At 40.5% G+C, this 21,119-nt stretch overlaps 1 protein-coding gene across 1 annotated transcript in view; it reads right to left on the minus strand.

Annotated features, from left to right (window-relative positions):
* znrf1 (zinc and ring finger 1) overlaps positions 1–21,119 on the minus strand; it is a 56,018-nt gene that overhangs the window by 18,808 nt on the left and 16,091 nt on the right. Inside the window, exon 2 of the mRNA XM_083916247.1 lies at positions 1,735–1,830. Coding sequence (XP_083772373.1) covers positions 1,735–1,830 — 96 coding nt within the window. The remainder of the gene's footprint in view (positions 1–1,734; positions 1,831–21,119) is intronic.

Consider the following 21,119-nt stretch of genomic DNA (forward strand, 5'->3'; position numbering starts at 1 on the left):
TAAACACATATGCTTGTTAATGTTCTAAAAATATATGGCGAGCATCTGAACTCAGACTTGGCAACACATGGAATATGTGCTAAAAGCAGAAGGATCAGCATGTTCAATTTGTCTTTTGTCCCATCTGATTCATTTGTGAAATGCTATCGAATAAAAGGATCAGAGCGTCATTAATTCTTATTCAATATGCAACGATTTTCTTTGTGAAGTGCAGCAATGCATTCCGATCTGCTGTTGGTTCGTACAGCAGTTGGTTCTTTGTGTTGATTGTCTCTATGTTTGCCCTTGCTGCTGTGCTTTTTCTGAACCAAACTAACTGCTCAACTAGAAGTTACGTTTTCTTTAGTTGGCATTTAGCTGTGATGTCTGTCACTACCAGTCCTATCAATCCAGTCATCAGTGCCTACAAATTGGTAATATGTAGCTAACCTTTTTTGTATCTCACAGGACTATTACATCACTTTCACTATCATCTTCTTTCCAAGCTATATCTCTCCTCCACTAGCTTCAGCCCCGCAACCTCTAAAGACAAGACAAATATTAAACACGGACACTATTTTTCTGTCGAGTGCTCCATTGGAAAATGTAATTAATAAGCATTAAAAACACGGACATTACTCATCAATATAGTGCTATCATTGGCAAACCATTGTTTCAGGTTTAGATAAATAAATTACAGTTTTTTGGCAGTGTTCAAGGTTTCGATAGCACACCAAGCTACTCATGGGAGTTGTAGTTGTTAAATGCTAATTTATAAATTATTGGTTTAAATGGTTAAAAGGACAACCTACTCAAATTTTATAACAATACAATTGAAAACTTAATGCTTACTTTAGTACTTTAGCACTTATGGCAATTGATCAATGACGTGAATTTTGGCTTTCAATTAAGCAGCAAAACATATAGTTGTTCAAAAGAAAATGGTTTTAATGTTGCTTTCACAGCTGTATTTGGCGCCAATAAATATTATACATACATAAACAGTATATACAGTATACTGTGTATATATATATAGAGAGAGATAATATTAATATATGAAATCTAATATAAATTTATATGATGGATTATCCTGAATGGACGATGAGAAGACTGTTTTGAATCTACTTCCTGTTGTCATGATTGTTATGTAATGGCCATTGAACAGTAAGGAGCCGGTGTGTTGCAGCCATTATATATGTATGATTTATTTGTTTATTTAACAGCACCCAAAGAACATGCTAGTTAATGCTTCCTTTGTCTCTACTCGAGTGGTTGTATTTTATACTGTACTGTTGGTGTTCGCACAGTTAGACCTGTAGTTTAAACAAAACACAGACATGATGGCCACAGATGGGACCAGGAACTTCTTGTGAAACTAAAGAGGTTGTTACCATTTGGGCTCTTGGCTTGAGTTGTGTTTGTATTTTCAAGAGTGCATGAATATGTCTAGCTGTATAAACTCATTCTATGAATTTTTATGATTTTCCTCATTTCCCCTTATTCATATTCATGATGTTTTGGAAGGACTAGCTCAATAACATGCATCAGTCTGTAGACCCACCCACCTTGTCATGAATATTTATCAGCGCAGCAGCACCTCAGGGGAACTAACACATTGGAAAAAAGCAAACTACCCAAGAAAAAACAGGGCCATTACCAGTTGACTGGCAAACCAGTGACTTAGACTTTTCAAGATGTAGCCTCTCGTCGCACAAAGAAAGGTTAACTGCAGAAAGAGACAAAAGTGTTCCTTACCATTGTAGGAGAGGCGAGGCTTGCTTAGACACATGATGAAGTGAACTTCCATTTCATTGGATGCCACAGACTTAGAGCAGACAGGACACTTGAATCCTAGGAAGAAAAGCAAAGAACAGATGAGTAAAAAAAATCGAATATGATTTTCCTCTGAAAAGGAATGAGCTTCATTATGATATATAACAGGTTTAACCCAGTTGGCAGCCTATACCATCATTACAATGCATATTCCAAAGAGGCGGGTAAAGGGCATTTTTTAGATGTCTTTTCATAAATGAAAGGTGAAAATTGTGTTTCAGGTTTAAATGAAGGGTGGCACGGTGGGGTGGTGGTTAGCACTCTCGCCTCACAGCAAGAGGGTTACTGGTTGAGTTTGCATGTTCTCCCCGTGTCTGCGTGGGTTTTCTCCGGGGTCTCCGACTTCCTCCCACAGCCCAAAGACATGCAGGTGTTATGTTAATTGATGACTCTAAAATTGCCCATTGGTGTGAATGGTTGTCTGTCTCTGTTTGTCTCTATGTGTCCTGTGATAGACTGGCGTCCTGTCCAGGGTGTACCCTGCCTCACGCCCGATGTCAGATGGGTTCGGCTCCAGCACCCCGATAGGGACAAGCAATTGAAGATGGCTGGATGGAGATTTAAATGAAGCAACACATTTATGTTCGAATGTGATGGTGTAAAGTCAAGGAGCTCTGATGATGAATTACCCATCAGCAGACCACTTATTGTAAGTGTTGCTGTTTTTTTTTCAGGATACCGTCTAATGACAAACCATGACAAACTAGGTAAGGATGCGCTGATATAAAGCACAGCGCAGCCTGGATAAAACAGTCCCCTCAAAGTCATGTTCATGTCTAATGTTCAAATGCAAAAGCTTTGACTTCAGTGCTGTTTTACATTTCCCCATTGTGAAACAGCTCGACCCTACCAGGTCCTGGCCCTAAGAGATAAAAAAAATCTATTGTGAACCAAAATTCTAAAGAAAACTAATCAAATATGGATTGAAGCATTAAATCATTTTTTCCATTATTTTGAAAAAACTATTAACCCAGTAAGGATTCTAGCTGCTGCACTTTATGTAAGAGAAATAAGATCTAAAGGTCGGCCCGATGATTTGAGATAAACGCATGCTATGCAGCATACAGTAGTAAAATAAAACAAGCCACTGTAACAGGGAACTACTTTTGAATGGAAATCATTGCCCTTCACAGCGGAGTTTGTGTGTGTGTGTGTGTGTGTGTGTGTGTGTGTGTGTGTGTGTGTGTGTGTGTGTGTGTGTGTGTGTGTGTGTGTGTGTGTGTGTGTGTGTGTGTGTGTGTGGACCTATTTAACACATACTTTGTTAGGTTGTACAATGCATTATAATAGTGCTGGGTAGTAGGGCCTAAATTGTCTATAACAATATATATCACAATATAGCATGTTTTCAGGTAAGTCTATATGAAATAACCACATTTTAAAGTCTATTTTTGTATTTATTTTCTAATTTTATTAAGAACTTCAGTGCAAAATTAACATATTGCGCAAGAATCAAAGCTTTTACCAAATGACGTAAACATTGACATAACTAAGTTCAGCCGCTGGTTGATCGACAACGCAATAGAAATGAAAATACTCGAATTCCTGCTTTGCAGTTAATTGCGGTTATTACTGACCACGATAACGAAGCTCATCTAACTTTAATGTAGTACTCATTATAACCCAAAGTACCTAAACCGTACCAAGTTGTTTTTGTGCCTTAATTTTACCATAGTGTTGTCACATCAGTCACATCATATTTCTCATCAGTGATTTATAACAGTTTTGGGAAGCCTAGAGAAATGATCCTAACGATAGTGGCTGTTTGATACGAAAACATATCGTTCTAGATAAACAACATATTTTGTCCGTCCACTTTCCTCCTCTCTCACATTTTCACACACTACCTTGGTTGTTTCTTATGTTGGAGCCTCAGTAGCCCCTCCTGTGCTGTTTGGTTGGGACCCATTAGGCCTAACTATATCAGTTCAACACATAACAGATAATTAGATGAACCAGTGGGCCACATGAGCTGAGTTTGCACACAGTTGAAAACAGACATGACTGGACAGTAAGAAAGGAGACTTGTGATCAAAACAGCAGTCCTTGACTCTCAGAAGAGGTCCAGGATCACTCAGATTGGAAGGTTTTTATATTGAGATGTGGCCTTTATGCCCCGATTACATAAGTATACTAAGCTTACTGTACATTTACAGTACTTACTTGCAAAGTTATGGTACAAAAGAGCTTTTAAACCTGGATCCACTGATGCCCTCATACACATAAGTGTCTTATATCACAACCTTTTGTTTTTCACTGATTAAAGATTTTTGGGGAGGTAACTAAGATTAAAGCATCTATCCTGAAGTAACAGTTATGTGCTACAATCATAGTGACATAATGAGATTTACATATATAACAAGCAGCATTGCCTTGGGGGATCCTTAGGGTTGTCTTTGAGAACAGTTTTTCCTTGTTGAGCTCTTTCCCTTTTGGGAGATTCTGTTCTGTGGGTCAATTCATTTGTTGTTGTCTTTTGATGCTTGTTCACAATTATGGGCTATAGAAAGACATGTACTTAAACTTAAAGGGGCATTCTAGCAATTTATATCGCACTTCTATAAAATTATGGAACACGCAAGAGACAGAAAATTGTGAAAATCTTTGCAGCAGCGGCTTTAGTAATGGACAAATAAGCTCCAGAATTCCCTAAACCTTACAGTTTCCATAATGCAACATATCAGACCTATTAGACCAGATCACACCAGATTTCATCTGAGATTAGCGGAAGTCTGACCAAACCTGTTGTGTGTTACGTATGTGGTGCTTAATGATTCGAGCACTCTAAAAATGTCTGTCTGCAAACACAATCAGCTGTTTGTCTGAGAACAGGTATATAACACTTGATAAAAAAGACGCTTCAGAATCTGAGATACGGAGGTACAGTGATTTCACAATATGCTACACACACAGACAAATTCACTATACACAAACCCCCACTCCACATGGCACATGACCTACTTTTCCCCTGGCTTCTATTTTCAGATGCTCCATAGGGATGAGCAGAGAGAGAGCAATGGAAGAAATGAGTGAAAAGGAGGTGCAGAAGGAAGGTGAGAGAGTTCAGGCTTTTGAGGAGAAATGAAGGGTTATGATACATGGTCCAGCAGGACTCCGGCTGTGCAGTTAGGGAGGTGTGTGTGTGTGTGTGTGTGTGTGTGTGTGTGTGTGTGTGTGTGTGTGTGTGTGTGCGTGCGTGCGTGTGTGTGTGTGTGTGTGTGTGTGCACACGTTTGCCTTAGACTCAGCCACAAATCCTTGAGGACTTTTCATTTCCAAGGAGCGCATAAGGTCAGATAAGGACAAAAATAAATCCTAGTACTGGATCATAAATTAATTATAGCGGTGCATATGTGAGAGTGTATATGTGTGCATTGCCAGAGCTCACAAGTGTGTGTGTGTGTGTGTATATGAGCAAACTGTGCCAATAATCCTGCACCCTACACCGTGCAGATTTGGTTTTTGCCAAATTGGCACATTTCTCTCATATTTTTCTTGACAGTCATCACTTCGGAATGCAGGTTACGTCACTAGACTGCACACAGCACTTTTAAGATCACCAGGGATGGGACGCCTTATAATAAATGACAGAGGAGACTGTGCGTCCAGTTTTTTCTGGATCTGAGCTCTTACTGAATGCTGCCGAGAGGAATTTCTGAATCTTGATCCAGATGTATAATGGAAGGGGGGGATTTATTTTTCACATTAACAACTCTAAGTCTACAACATCAGGAGCAATCAGGAACACCAAAAATGACCACAGATGTTGAGATGGTCATTTTAATACATCAGATAATGTGTTATTGACCCTGTTCAATAAAATTATTAACCCTGTAAATCCCAGTCTTTGTGGGGCAGTGGAGGGTTGAAGCAGGTTATGGGCTCTAGAAAGGTCTGTGAATAAATGCCAGTGAGATCAGTGGGTTTCTACAAAATCCAGCAGGTAACATGGAGCAGAAAAACTAATTTGAGAGCATGAGCAAGTTAAACAAGTTAAAATTGGAAAATGTTTCATAAAGACTGGTATTATGTCTAACCACAAATTAGTATTTCTCAGGCTTGAATAAACACTGTTCTGACAGATTAACACATTTGAATGTTACATTTTAACATTCAGTATGTATTAAACCCAAGAAACTCAGTTATTCGATTGTTTATGGCCTAATAACACTGTTTAACATGCACTGTTTCAGTCTACACAATGGTATGTTCAACCAACTAATGGAAGTTTAAGGTGCTCAATGATGCTGAAACAACGTCCAAAGTAACATCACGAGATGGGGACAAATGTATGGAATGTGATAACCTTACAATACTTTTCCTATCTGGGAACAATCACCTCATCGTGGTGGAGAGGTTTGTGTGTCCCTGTGAACATGAGGGCTGTGTTGTCTGGAGCATGGTGCTCCCATGGCAGAGTGATCTCAGGCGAGGGGCAAGACTGAGAATGGTTAACCAAGACTCCATGGAAAAACAAGGAAGAGAAAGAGAGACCCTGCCTGGAGGAAGCCCGGGGCCCCCACTCATCGGTGAGTGTCTGGTGGCCAGGTTTACCACCAGCCGGTCACAGCCCGAAGAAGCTACATGGTACCTCCCCCTTCTCTATCCTGTTGGCCCACTTCTCACAAGAAGAACCGCTGGGGGCAGGTACACTGTCATATGGGTGGCAGTGAAGGTCAGGGGCCTTGATGGACCAGACCCAGGCCGCAGAGGCTGGCATTGGGGATGTGGAATGTCATGTCTCTTTGGGGGAAGGAGCTGGAGATCTTGCTGGAGGTGGAACACTACCAGTTAGATCTGGTGGGGTTCACCTCTACGTACAGTCTCGGTTCTGGGACCGTACTCCTGGATAGGGGTTGGACCCTATTTTTCATTGGAGTTGCACAGACTTTGAAACTCACAAACCCAAGGCTGAGCGCCACTGCAGTGGAGTTCACCCCAGTGGACGAGAGGGTCCCCTCCTTACACCTAAAGATGGAGGGTGAAACTCTGACTGTTGTTTTTGCATATGCTCCAAACAGCAGCTCCGATTATTCGGCCTTCTTGGAGACCCTGAATGGAGTCCTGCATGGGGCTCCAGTAGGGGACTCAGTAGTTCTGTTGGAAGACTTAAACGCCCACATGGGCAATGATGGAGACACCTGGAGAGGCGTGATTGGGAGGAATGCCCTTCCTGATCTAAACCCAATTGGCTATTTGTTATCAAACGTACGTGGTGCCAGAGCACCCTAGGCTGAAGGTCGATGATCGATTTTGTGATCGTATCATATGATCTGTGGCCTCAAGGTCTCGAACAATGTGGTAGACACCAATGGAAAGGAAAGTTTGGGGTCGCCTGCTGAAGCTTCTGCGCCTGCGACCTGACCCTGGATAAGCGGTTTAAGATGAGATGAGAGATGGGAACCTAACAATATTAATAATACAGCTTTACAGTGGGCACTTTAACCTAGCTAAAGAAGATCTGAAAAAGCACACAGGGAAAAATTAAAACCCAAAATCCAAACTATATTACCTTGTTACAAAGAAATAGAATTAAGTCTCAATATCTGAAACTATTGCCTTTCCCAGTAGAGACATGATCAGTTTTTTACTAGGCATTCAGTGGGAAATTTATGCCTGTTGGGGTGCAGTAATATCCTGTATAATTGTGTCACATATCCAAACAAGCACTCACAACCAGGTGTGTGTGTGGGCCAATCTAACCACAAACTAAGCCAGAAAACACAATCAATACTAACACATTCAGCAGGTGTCTCCTCAGGCTACTGGTCCAAAATAAAAAAGAACAAAGGTGAAAGCTGATGCTGCTGAACCGTCAAAACAAACAGAGAAATTCTTTTTACCAGAGGGAGATTGACTTCGTTTTCTGCTCAGGACGCCATTACTCCACTATATATGTCCATGGCAAATACTGTAGTTGTTTGCTGCTATATTAATGCTCTGAATGTTGAGTACAGGCCTTTTAAACTTAACTAGCTTACTTTTGAGATTTCAACTTTTCACAACATAATATCAGACTATTGGAGTTAGCAGCTAGTCAAGCATAGCGTGAGCAGCACGTTAGCAGAACAGCAGCAGCAGCTTCAGTGCTCCGTCTGTGTCTACACAGGATACATTCAAGCTCAAGAGATTAGCTGTTACTTAACATTTACACCCAGTAGCCTAACTACCAGGTGTTGCACAGCTAACTCAACCATCTGACAAAACTCCTGTTAGCTAGCTAATATATTATACAATTTAGAGTAAAGGGGCTGGTATGGAATATTAGATCCAACACTGATAATGCTGTTTTATAATAATGTAAACTGGTAAGATATTTAAATGCATTTTATATTTAAAAAAACACAGCATACAAAAAATGCCTAATAAAGTCTGCTAGTGATTAGCATTATTGACTACATCATACTGAATAGTCTTCTAGTAACTCTGATACAACATTTTTTCCATGTAAGCAGATGAAGAAGAATTGGAAGTTACGATTAATAAATAATTAGATTTCCTAGTACTGTCATTTTTGGCAATTCTGTTACAGCTCATGAGGCAATCATTTTAGAAGATAGGCTAATAGTTACAAGGAATTAAGGAAGGATTTCTTTAAAAACAATACAACCCAATCCAGATGTATATTACAGTATATAGGTTAACATCTGTGTTAATTTAAATAAAAGGTTTAGATAAGAAATCTAATCCATTTAAAAAAATCCATTTAATTCAATTTTCAAAATGCAGAAAATGAATGAACTTAATTATTTATTGATATTTATAATAATTAAATTGCTAATCTCCATGTGTCTTTTATAGTGTCTGCAGGTGCTGCATACATTTCCTTTTCAGCATTGAGAGCTCACACTTGCACTAAACTGAATGTTGTGTTATCCTGTTTTCAGTCAGCCCTCTGTGATGTTTTAGTGATGAAAAACATCAGTGAATCAAAGGTGCACAGAAAAGCAGCGCTACGCTGATACAATAATTAACATTCAGCAAGCGTTGGGGATCAAAGCAGAATAATGGCTCAAATTCTAAATTATTTGTTAGGCTTTCACTTTGGATTTTCCTGTAGCTGGCTCATCACTAGGAAGAACAAATCTCACTTAACCATGATTTTTGTCAGGCGAGCCACCACATGATCAGCAGCCATGGCTGATTGGTCACATTTAACTACAGATAATTTTCATACACTGTAGCAAACAAATGTAGTGTGTATGAAGTCAAAAGATCAAACTGGAATACCATGATATTTAATGCTTTTATCAACAGATGATCATTTAGACACACATTTATGGTTCCAAATGTCTACAGTAACTCAATGAGTTGAGCACAAATAACAGCATATGAAGGATAAAAGTAACATTTATTTTGGCAGAACTGTTCTTGGATTTTTCCAACAGCTGATGGATCCTTGAAAACATCTTTGTCAGATGGGCACTGATAACTGTTGCCTCAAGTGGAAAGAGGCTTTAGTGAATATGAAAAGTTCCTTTCACTCTTAAAAAACGAGTTGAGAAAGAAAGATATTATATGTATTTAAAATTGGCTGGCAGAAACAGTTTAGTAACAGTAATGGAAAAATCCAGTAATGCACTTTAATGTAACTAATGATGCATACAAAATAATGATGTGCACCCTGATAGCATCCTTAAATAAACTTAATAAATTAAAAAATCAATTGCAGCAAGGGAATATAACTGAAAGGGAGAGAAAAATATTAAGCATTGACGCTGTTTTCAACACAAGCGTTTTGGAAGGGAGACACGCACAGAAGTTCCCATTCAAACCTATGGGTAATCTGTTCTCCCATAGCTGTTTGTCAGAGGAATACCCAGGCAACACTCACACACGCGTATTACGTACACCCACGCGCACCTTGCATGACTATGCAATAACAACAGTGAAAGGGGGAATAGATGGAGCTGTCACACACTCTGAGCTGAAGTGCTATTAAATGGTCCCATGGAGACTTTTTCTTGTCAACCCCTGCACAGACAACACACACTCACACACGCACACACACTTCTTAGGCGAGGTCACTCAACTCAATCTCTGGCCAATGCATATTTCATCCACCCTTGGCAGCCCGGCAAAGCCTGAGACCCTGATGCAGCTCCCAAATATCCTCTCTCTGATGAAGACATCAAGACTAACAAAGACGCCTGTGCCTAGCAAGCACCCCAACGCGTCCGTCTGCAGGAAGTGTAACTACAGATAAACAGCACAGCTACAGTTTAGTGCTTATCGCACAGATGGTACTTTTTGGGCCTGTGTTGCAGCCGTTTGAAAGCTAAAGTATTTGCTTTCGAAGGTTCGATTTAATCTTCAGGACACATGTATATCTGGGATGTTTTAAGGTAAGCCAAAGCTGTCTTAATTTGTCTTATTTATATGTTGTATCTTACTAGCTGGTCACTAAAACATAAGAGTCACCTGGCTTTTGTTAACAGCAGATTTATAACAGTGACCAAACTTTGCAATCCCCCATATAGACATATACTGTACACTGGAGATCAAAATGAGAGAACAAAGTATTAATACTTGATTTATTCTGAAATCAGATCAGTCAGAATTGTATAGAATATCCACCGTGGCTATACCACTGCTGTACTAACATGTTTTTTTTAAATAACCAAGGCACTTCGACAAAAAACTTTATTTTGTGAAAAAAAACAGTGAGCAAAATTAGAGAACAGTAACCACTGTGTCAAAAGAGAATATTTCAACAATGTTTTCTTCGGGCTTTAGGATTAAAAAAAATGAACAGGAAGTGTAGAGGCCACAGCTTTGAATGACTTCAGCACATCTGCACCCACAGGACATCACTAGTTTCTCACACTGCTCTGGTTTGATCTTGGTCCATTCTGACTCAGTCTCTTCCACAGTTTGGTATATGCAGTGGGTTTAAGTTGCATTCAAACTGCATTTTAGGTTTTCAATTTGTCAATGTCCAACAGTCTGTTGTATAATAGAGAAGGCTATGCATTAAACATGTGGTGCCATTGTATTGTCTCTGAAAGAAATGTTTCTTTGAGACTATGAGTCTGTTAGCACTTTCTTCATTGTGTGAGAAACTTTGGAACATTATCCCTGACAACTCTCCCCCATACCTCTCGTAGTCCTGTGGAGTATACTAACATATGTATGTAGCCATGCTGGCATCTGAACAGGGTTAAGCTGTCTATAAAATGTCAATTAAATAAAGGGCAGGCCTGACAGATTTGTTTAAAGTGATAAATTAACTGCATTTATACAGGCTTTTCAAGTCTACGGGCCACTCAAAATGCTCTAAAACACATTCTGACATTCACCCACTCACTCACACATTCATACACTGACAGTAGAGGCTGCCATGCATGGTGCCAATCTACTAATCAGGAGTGGTCGGGGATTCAGTGTCTTGCTCAAGGACACTTTAAAACTCTCTGTGGAGGAGAAGGATCAAACCAAGAACCTTAGAATTACTAGACAAACACTCACACCGTATTCACGTAAAATATTTCATATTTTCAGTATATAGTTTAAATAATAGTTTCAGTTATCATCATCTAAACTGAGTTATACTTATATGAAGTTGATTCATTAACTAACCTTTGACCCCTTATGTCCAGACAGATGTTTCTCTGTGGTGATGGTAGGTTTAAATGGTTTTGTTGATGACAAGTAGTTTACCTTGCCTTATAATAAAATAACTTCAGGGGTCTTGCCCCCTCAGTGCTTGTTTTCCAATAATCGCTGGCTCACTATACTTTGGTCCATACTTAACGACTTTTACAGTAATTGCCTAAAGCGTAGTGTTCTTACTTTGCATGATGCAGTTGGTTATTATCACTCAGCAGAGTGTCCAGAGTGCTGGACTAGTTTTTTCTGTGGTTTGTGGTATATATGTAAATACTTAGTTATGTGTCAATGAAAAATAATCATTTTCAATAGGGTACTGAATAAATAATCCAAAAATTTAGGCAGATATTCCCACTGACCAATTTTATTATAATCTGTTCTTTGCTAGGCTAATAGAAATATACTATACAAATGTGTAGTATTCACATTTTCTTTATTGTGTCCCCCACACACCTCAGACTTTCACCACATTATTTTTACAGTCATCCAATTGATGTTCTTACTTTTCATAATATTTTCCTAAGCCTCACCAAGTGTTTTACTTGTCTAACCTTGACCTCAACTGACCTCCATGACCCCAGCCTCAATCACACATCATCATCACATTTATTTTAGTCTCCGGAGATCCTGATCCCTCATCTACATCCCCGTCTGTTCATCTGCAACCTGTTTGTGTCTTTACTGTCATCATCTCGTCGTCTTTTGTTTTGTACCCCTCCCTTGACTCGCTCCGGAGAGCAAACCCTTTCCCTAGACCCTACACCGTTTCCCCCTGCTAACTGGACACTCTTGTTAATCCTTTGTTCATTAAATACTTGTTTAAATCAAATTCTGTTCCTGTGTCTGCATTTGGGTCCCGTTTATCCGTGTTACTCCCAGTACCTTTCATGACACAGTTTCTGTGAACAATTTATTGCATAAAGACAGAACCTGTAAATCATGTAATTTTTTAACATCATCTGGAATTTTGCAGTCACGGCGGAAATGCATGTTATATCCAACGGATGGTGCCACATAGGCCAAGGAAGCCGTGTGGCTCACCTCTATTTTTGCAAGCTAGTCTATTTTTCTCTCTCTGCATTTGGCTACGCAGCCCTCCATTAGGTACATAGAACTTAGTAAAAAACAGGAACAATCTGACCAGACGCCTCCTTTCTGAAGCCGGCTCAAACATGTAGGCCTATGGCTGATTCTCTCTGATGAGTTAAGTCATCTTGATGAGCCATTTGCCCACTTTTCTTTCAACCCCTGGTAGAAGCTAGAAAGTAGTTACAGAAGAGTCTCAAGCTACTACAAGAACACGCAGGAATGCAAGCATGGGCAGTGGAGGGTGTGGCGAGGCCAGATGTAAAATTTCTCAATGAGGGAGAAACAGTAGATATGCTTCCAAGCTCCATCTCTGAGTTTTTTGTTTTTTTACTTTTTATGAGGGAAATCCATCAACAGTTTTTAAATACTTAAACACGTGTCTGGAGTGGGACTTTAAGTCTCCACATGCACACAGTGAAGCTGGCAGCAGCCACACACCACCTGTGGAGCACTTTAAAAAACCCAGCTGCGCCCCGCCCACGTACGTTCCCTGTGTATTTTGGCTGTCCCTCAGTATCAGTGTACTTGTTTGGCAATTGGGCGAACAACACAACAAGGTGTGAATGTCTTTAAATGTCTTTGATAGTTGAACCTGAACTCTGCAGCAACATGAACCATGTGAATTTTTATATGAAGTGAAAAAATATCAGCCCACCAAAACTGACTCATTCATTGAATCTCACACTAGCAATATTGCAGCAGACCATATGATTAAAACCTGGATCAGCCTGTCTCATAATGATGACTTATGTCCAGAAGAGGATAACCGGACTGTACATTGCGACAAGAGGAGCCAGTCTAAATTAAACCAGTGCCTAGGAGCGTAATGGTCGCACAAACAACTCTCCCAGATCAAATCAATAGCACTGTAAAATTCTGACTGTATTCAAAGCGAACATAAAATATCTGCAGGACAATAATTACAGAGCAGATGAAGGCTCGGTTATTGTTTCTAGTCTAGGCTGTTATCTGTATTAACTGTTGATGCTTTGATTCATAATAGCTGCAGAGGACAGACAGGCGATAGAGGAGGAAGAGGGAGTCTGTTTTAACTGTGCAGTAAAATAAGGATCACAACAGTCCGGGGGAAGAAGGAGAGATGAATCATCCAGCCGTCTACTTTATGGTGCAGATGTAAGGAGGAGGAGGAGGAAAGGAGGAGGGAGAGAAATAGAGGGGACAATAAAGCAGTGAAAAGAGAGAGGCGAGACAGAAAGTTGAAGGGGGAATTGATAAAAAAAAAAGGAAAGAGCGTGAGCATGAGGATGCAATAGAGGGGAAAAAAGCAAGAACACTAACACTAAATAAAAGGAATGAGGCTGAATCATGGAAGTGAGCGGGGATGGAGCGGCGCAAAAGAGAGCGAGAGGTGGAGAGACAGAGAGTGATGAGAAAAGAAGGAGGGGAGTCAGTAGGAAAGAAAAAGGGCAGATCGAAACAAGAGAAAAGAAGCAGATATCAGAGAAATGAGAGAGAGAGAACAAAACAACAAGTGTAGTGTAGAAACTGGCTTGCAGCTAAATTTCTCCTCTTATGGAGTCGTGCAGCTGCAAAGGTTCCGTCAGTCCAAGCTGCTCTAACAGACAATTGTCTAAAACCCGTCATCTGAGCAGCACAGTAATGACCAACACGTCCTTGTATATGAATGACAGACTAGATCGATTGTCAACGCCAGACTGACATAAATGGCTGTTCTCTTTCATGTTGTGAAACGGCTGTAACACGTAACAACGATGACATGTGACTGTTCTCTTAAAACACATGGTTAACGTCAGGAAACAGAACTACATAAGAAACAAAACTAGTTGGCCCCACCTCCTCCCTAGGAGAACTTTGGGTTAGGTTTTGGTGTGAAATGTGGTGCCCATCTTGGACCTATACGACATTTTTTTTGGTAAGGACAATCTGGTAATGACTGCTATGCCATTCGTATACTACTCAACTGTAGCTCTGATGCAAACTCTTTCCTTATACAACAGTTCACCATGACGTCACAGCAACAATATTTGTTATTCCGGGTGCCGAAGTGTTCTCCAATGGCACCACTAGTAAACAAGCCCTTCCGTGTCATTTAACCAGAGTAAATGGTGATCTGCACAGAAGTGGAAGTAGAATTAATTTACACACTTTTAAGAATCTAAAAGTGAAATTTCATATTTGTGCATGAGTATTTACATGTCAGATTAGTAAACATAAGTGACGTTGATAAAGCAGTAAGAACGTTTGGGCGACGCTAAGACTGAGCGGCTCAGGTGGTGGTTTACATTTAAAATAACTTTAAGACTTACGGTATATTTTGGAGCTGTTAAAGCATGTTATTTTATTATAAAGGACTGAAGTATGTTCCAGGATGTTTTGACATCATTGATGTTAATGTGGACGACCAGCAGCTCCAAGTGTTTACAGCGAGGAGATCGGGGTGACTAGGGCCGAGGGGAGCAGCGTTCTTTTGACCACTCTTATAAACACAAAGATAAATTAGGCCGTTAACACGATATTTGGTTACAAAGATAAGAAGTTAGACTTTAGTTTAACACCATTAAATCATCTTAAAACATTACACCATCATTTATAATTGTAGGTTAAGCGGAAAGTCTGACAGAATTTAGCCAAAAACCGTCCCACTGGTGACATGTATCTGTTCTTTGTGAGAAAATGTCTCCACAAACAAGATGATGGAGGTTTGTTCCCAGTCTTGACATTCTGAAATGCCCTATAGGGTAATAGGGTAATTTACAAGGGATGTTATTCTTTAGGAATAAGGAATATGAGTTAGTTAGCCGTCAGTACGAGTTAGTTAGCCGTCAGTACACAGTGACAATGAGCACAGTAAGCTGTAATCCTTGGAGGGTGGTGGAAGAGCAGTCACGTTCATTCTGTATACGCAGCACGTACAGGCGGTCAGCATTTACACACACACACACACACACACACACACACACACACACACACACACACACACACACACACACACACACACACACACACACACACAAACCCACACAAAACCCACACACTCACACACCCCTGTAATTCCATCTTATTAAAACAAACAGAGGCAATAGGTGACGCAACGCAGTGCTGCACCGAAACCCCACTACATTGTCCCCTTGATCCCAACAACAATCATTTGAGAACATTTTAAACATTTTGTACAAGTTTTGTCTTAAATTTCTTCCCATTAAAACTCAGAATATATTAAGAGCAACAACAGCAGCCAGGTCAGTGTTAGATGGCAGATTTTAACACAATGACACAGCAAGATCAGCCACACAGTAAACTTCAAAGGTCACCATCCACAAGTCAAACTCAAATATAATGGTATAATCAGTATCAACTTGGAGTGGAGATGGTGACAAATTAAAAAGGTCTGGTAAAAGGGAACACTTAGCTGCTGATACAAATGAAAGTCGCTGCTTCAGAGATAATGTTTTGATGCGATGTAAAATCACTTTTTTTTTGTCTGCCTTACTCATTTCACCAGTCACAAGGAGACATAATGGCTCACTTCCACTCTGTCACATGGTTTCCTTTGAACATTCAAAATGATAGATAGAGGGGTAAGAGAGGCTACAACAGAAGGTTAATGGATGGGTGGGTGCACCTCTCACATCTCTCCCTTTCTATGCACGATGTCAGGAGGGCTCTCAAGCGTGTGAACACCAAGAAAGCAGCAGAACTAGACAGTATCAGTGGTCCTCAAACTATGTGCTGACCAGCTATTCACAATGATATTCACCACCTCACCGGCTCAGTATGTCATACCCACATGCTTCAAGAAGTACATCATTATTCCTGCGCTCAAGAAAACAAGACCCGCCTGCCTGAATGACTACCGCCCAGTGGCACTCACCTCTGTAATGATGAAATGATTTGAACAGCTGGTCATGGATTACATCTGCTCCTCATTACCAAGCACTGTGAATCCACTACGATGTACCATCCCAACAGATCTACGGAAGACACCGGGTGTGAAGTGCAAGAGAGCCAGCGGGAGCTTGGCTCCTCTTAATGAGACATGAGCTCCCCATGAAAACATGATTTGTGAAAAATTTGGAGGTCTGTAAAATATTGACAATATGCTATTTTTGCCATGCATTTCTATATTTTCTGTACCTTCCATATTTAAAATTAGGCTATTATTGTTATGATTTATGCATTCATTTTGCAATTGTTGTGCTCATCTGTAGGTGATAGGTGACATTAACTATTTTTGCAACCTGGAGTTCTCTGTTTTGGATTTAATGCTCATACATTTGTGTATTTATAGGCTGTTTTGCTATTTGACCTATGTTTTATTTGAGCTAATAAAACTATAAAACACATGTACAAATACTATGTGATAGATGTTCTGACATAGAGCAAGTAGGCATACACGCTTACAGAGCCTCTCTTTTGAGGCAAGAGCATCACCACCGCCCCTAAAGCAGTGAGCTCCCCTGAAAGCCATGGTATTGTTTGCACACTGGGGAGACGCCATAGCACACATCCTCCACAACACCCTATCTCACCTGGAAAGGAAGGAAACAATTGTTGTCCATGTACTACAGTTCAGCATTTAAAGTTCCCTTCCTCACAGAGCTTAAGGACCTGGGATTAAAGACCTTAATGTGCATGCGGACGGTGGCACTAGTCGGCCCTTGTTTGCTGTGTTTCATCTGATTCAGCATGTTGAATCTTCAGCGGAGCTGTCGGAGCCATCAGAGCGCGTCGGTGAGAGAAATCCCTCTGATTGGCAGTGAAGTTAGTGCATGAGAAGTGAAATGGAAGTGGGGAAAGCAAAAAAAACAACTAGATTCAAAAGGCTGTTATATACGGTAAGATTCCTTTTTTTATCCATCAACTCTTCAGCAGAAACGGTTCTTTGGAGAGTTTTTTCTTCTCACGCTGGTGCAGAACGTATGTGCTAGTCGGCTTTAGTCTTTGCAGTGTGTTCAAAGGCCACTTTCTGGGCGAGACACAGAGGTGTCCTGAGGCGCTACTAGTTCTTTGAAGTTGGTGTATCCCTGCCTTAATACCAGAGCACCCCATGGCTGGGTTTTGTGCAGCCATTTTCAAATCCAACTCCTGAATGTCAGCAAGACAAAGGAGATGATAGTGAAGCAGGGAAGGACCAATGCCCTCCTTTATCTCAACAGGTCCTTGTCTTCTAGTACCTTGGTGTGTACATCACTGCAAACTGACTCAGTGGTGAGAAAGGCAAGGCAGAGACTGTTTCACCAGAAATCCGACAAAATTCCACGTATCCCCTGAAATACTGAGGAATTTCTACTAAAGAGCGTCCTGATGGGAAAATCACTGCCTGGTATGGAAACAGCACCGAACAGGAGCACAGGGCTATGCAAGAGTGGTTAATTCAGCTGAACATTCAAGAGAATTATTGAAGTAACAGCCTTAACTCCCTGTTGACGTTGTGAAGAAGGGACCGTATACACAAGGCCAACACTGAGAGGCTTAGGAAGCGCTTCTACCCTGAGGCTGCTAGGATCCTAAATGAGGACATTGCCTAAAGCTGTTTTCACACCACCATAACTCGTGGCCTCCAGTCATTTCAACAAGGGCAGGTGGCAGAGGTTTTCAGCAAGACAGCAGGGGTGAGGCGGGTGCTGCTGCCCATGGTAACGTGCACTTTTTTTTGCATTGCCCAGAATTCACTGTACTGTGGTGTGAAAACAGTTTAAGAATGTAAAACTCCCTAACTATTGATTTAATGCAATATTCCCATCAGCTTCAGCTGCTAATCTGCTATTTAGCAAGCACTAGCTGCTAACACTCTAAAATGGTTAACATGGTAAACATTTTATAGGCTGAGCTGAGCATGCACAGGCACATAGTGACCTACATTGCTAGCTTACATCTGTACACTTGGTACATTGGCTGTTTGAGGTGCATAAACACGGACTGCACAAACAGTCTGGCGCTCTAATATGCAAAAACAACACAGGATAGACAGGATAAAATGTGAATGTCTTTCTCTCTAAACACATATTAAGTCTAGTTAAATATACTGTATATTACCACCCTCTACTCTGCCTTGGGATGTTAGCACTGTGCAGAATTTCCACGGACGAATGCAAGTGCAATAAAACATTACATAATTATGAACATGTAATAATTATACCGTTGGATTTTGGTCATTGTTCCCTGTCCCATTAAGAATCTAGGTACAATGGCCAGCATGGTATAGGCTACTGTAACCTTGAAACAAATGCAGGGGCTCCTGACCTTCAAAGACGTCTGTCAGTCCAGAAATGTCCTTTAAAACGTTCCGTCCAAATTCATCACAAGGGTCTAAATATCAAAAATATTGTTTCAATGTAGACAGGCAGTTAAAGAGCTACATAGAAGGCATGTTATTCTGAATGTCTGAATATAATGTATAGATTTGAACTTATCTTACTGCAAAATTAGAAATGGCAAAAGGCTACATACCTCTTTGTAAAGATTTGTAAATGCAAAAACAAGAACAAAATCTCAGACAGGCAACTCCACAGTGAGAAGTCACTCAAGTCAGGGTAAGCTAAAGGCATGATCAGCTTCAAAAGCTCAAGAAGCCTGCATCAGTTTTTTGTTTTAATTCAGGGAAAAGCCAGAACTGAGAAAACACTGGAGGTTTTTAGCTATGTGGCAGGGAAGTAGGAAACTGATTCAGCTGCAGATTCACACACAAACATGCAGAGCCATGCTGAGATTCAGCGCTACAGCAGACAGGCTGAAGGCAAAGATTCTACTGCAGAAGCACAACAAAGCCACTCTGGGGGTTTTAGCTCTGTGGCATGGCAGACTGAAGGCGGAGATTTAACACACGGAGGCACTGCAGGCAGGCGGTGTCAGGCAGACAGATCAGAGAGGAGCAAAGAGAAGACACCATTAATACTACAGATGGAACGTCTGTGAGCAACTATCGTCACACTGCCTGTCAGGCTGCACAGCCAACCAGGCACAGGGAAGGGTGGGAGGGGGCAGACTCTTTGATGTTTAGTAATGACACAAATTTTGTAAAACTGACTAAATTCCAAATGTTGTGATAAAAGAAAAGTGCAGGAATGAGAACGGTAAGGACAAGTGATAACAGGAGAAGATATAAAGGTGACAGAAAAGCACAGTACGTATTCTGTCTGTCTTGTAAACATCTTTGATCTGCAGCTCAGAACAAAGATGGCAAGATACCAAAAATACTATTATTATAATCTAGATAAAAAGTCATTTTTAGTTCATCTCAGTGTTATCTTTCATATATCTGATGTGATTACCTGCATCATGTTGGATATTGCAACATTTGAATAAAAGGATATAAAAAACAGTAGTATTTGACTGCCTCTTTATTACAGTTGTTACTGAAAATAGATTAAAAGTTAGACTAGGCAATCCATCAGCTGAATATATAGCAGTCTGTCATGTTTAAGCTGACATAACCATTATTATTCAGGTAAAAAGAATTGTAGTCTTGTTTTGATTTCTTACAAACCTCATCTAAAATGCAGCAGTTTTCATCATTCATCAGTCTGGAGGAAACTAATCTCACTTTCAGTTCTTCTTAGCCAGACTACTGCTTCATTCAGTACTCTGCTGCCTTTGGTTAGTTTTGTCTTGACTTTTTCACCTGTTCGGAGTGTGTGAGTGCATCATTTTTGTAGCTTTAGTTTAAATTGACAACATACTAATCAATGTTATTGCTAACATAATAACATCACTATGGAATCTAGTGGGGCAAGAAACACAAGCAGTAAGACCATCAGGTGGTAAACAACTTCCCAAAGTAATGAGAAGCGACTTGAGTCTTATCTGTGCATAGCAAGTGCTTGCTTGTCCCCATTTTTCCTAATCCCATCTACAAAGCTCTGATTGGTTGGTTGTTTATGAGCTATGTTATGGGCATAGCCCTTTAAATGGCAATGTCAGTCTGAAATATGTCAACAACTATCAGCTTGTTGCTATGACATGTTGAATGCCCATGGTGCCCCAAGGATAAACCCTGCTGACTTTGGTGATCACCTGACTTTTCCTCTAATGCCACCATGAGGTTGACATTTTGTGAAATATCTCAGCAACTATTGGATGGATTGCCATGCCATCCAATTTTAATCATTTTGGGGTTCTTTTTCTTGAAAACTATAAAATATAAAGGCATTATTCAAATAAGTTAAGGGCCCAGACATCACCAACCTATGTGCATGGCTTGCCATGGTAATTGACCTCGGTGTCAGTAACCACATAGCTACACTGGTAACTTGGTTTCCAACCGCGGGGACATAAGCTACTTAACTAGCCAGCCCCTAAATTAGTGAAATTTAGTGCTTCATCCACACACTCTTGTCACAACATAGGAAAGCATATTGCTACTGTATCGCCAGATGAGTGACAACTGTTTGGCCTATTTTTTGTTACATTAAAAAGTATAGCATGAAAGCATGGCGGAATTGGCAAGCTAACAAACTAACTAGCCAGCCGCCCACTAGTTAGCTTCCCCGGGACTTCTGTGCCGCACAGGCGTGTCAGTCCTACATAAGAGCAGCCATGCAGGTGTCAGATCAGGTAAATGGTAACTTCCATTTATAGTCTTCTGACCACTCAAAGTGCTATACATACATACATATACTATGAGCTATG

The sequence above is a fragment of the Echiichthys vipera genome (assembly GCF_963691815.1).
Source record: "Echiichthys vipera genome assembly, chromosome: 7".
Classification (NCBI taxonomy): Eukaryota; Metazoa; Chordata; class Actinopteri; order Perciformes; family Trachinidae; genus Echiichthys; species Echiichthys vipera.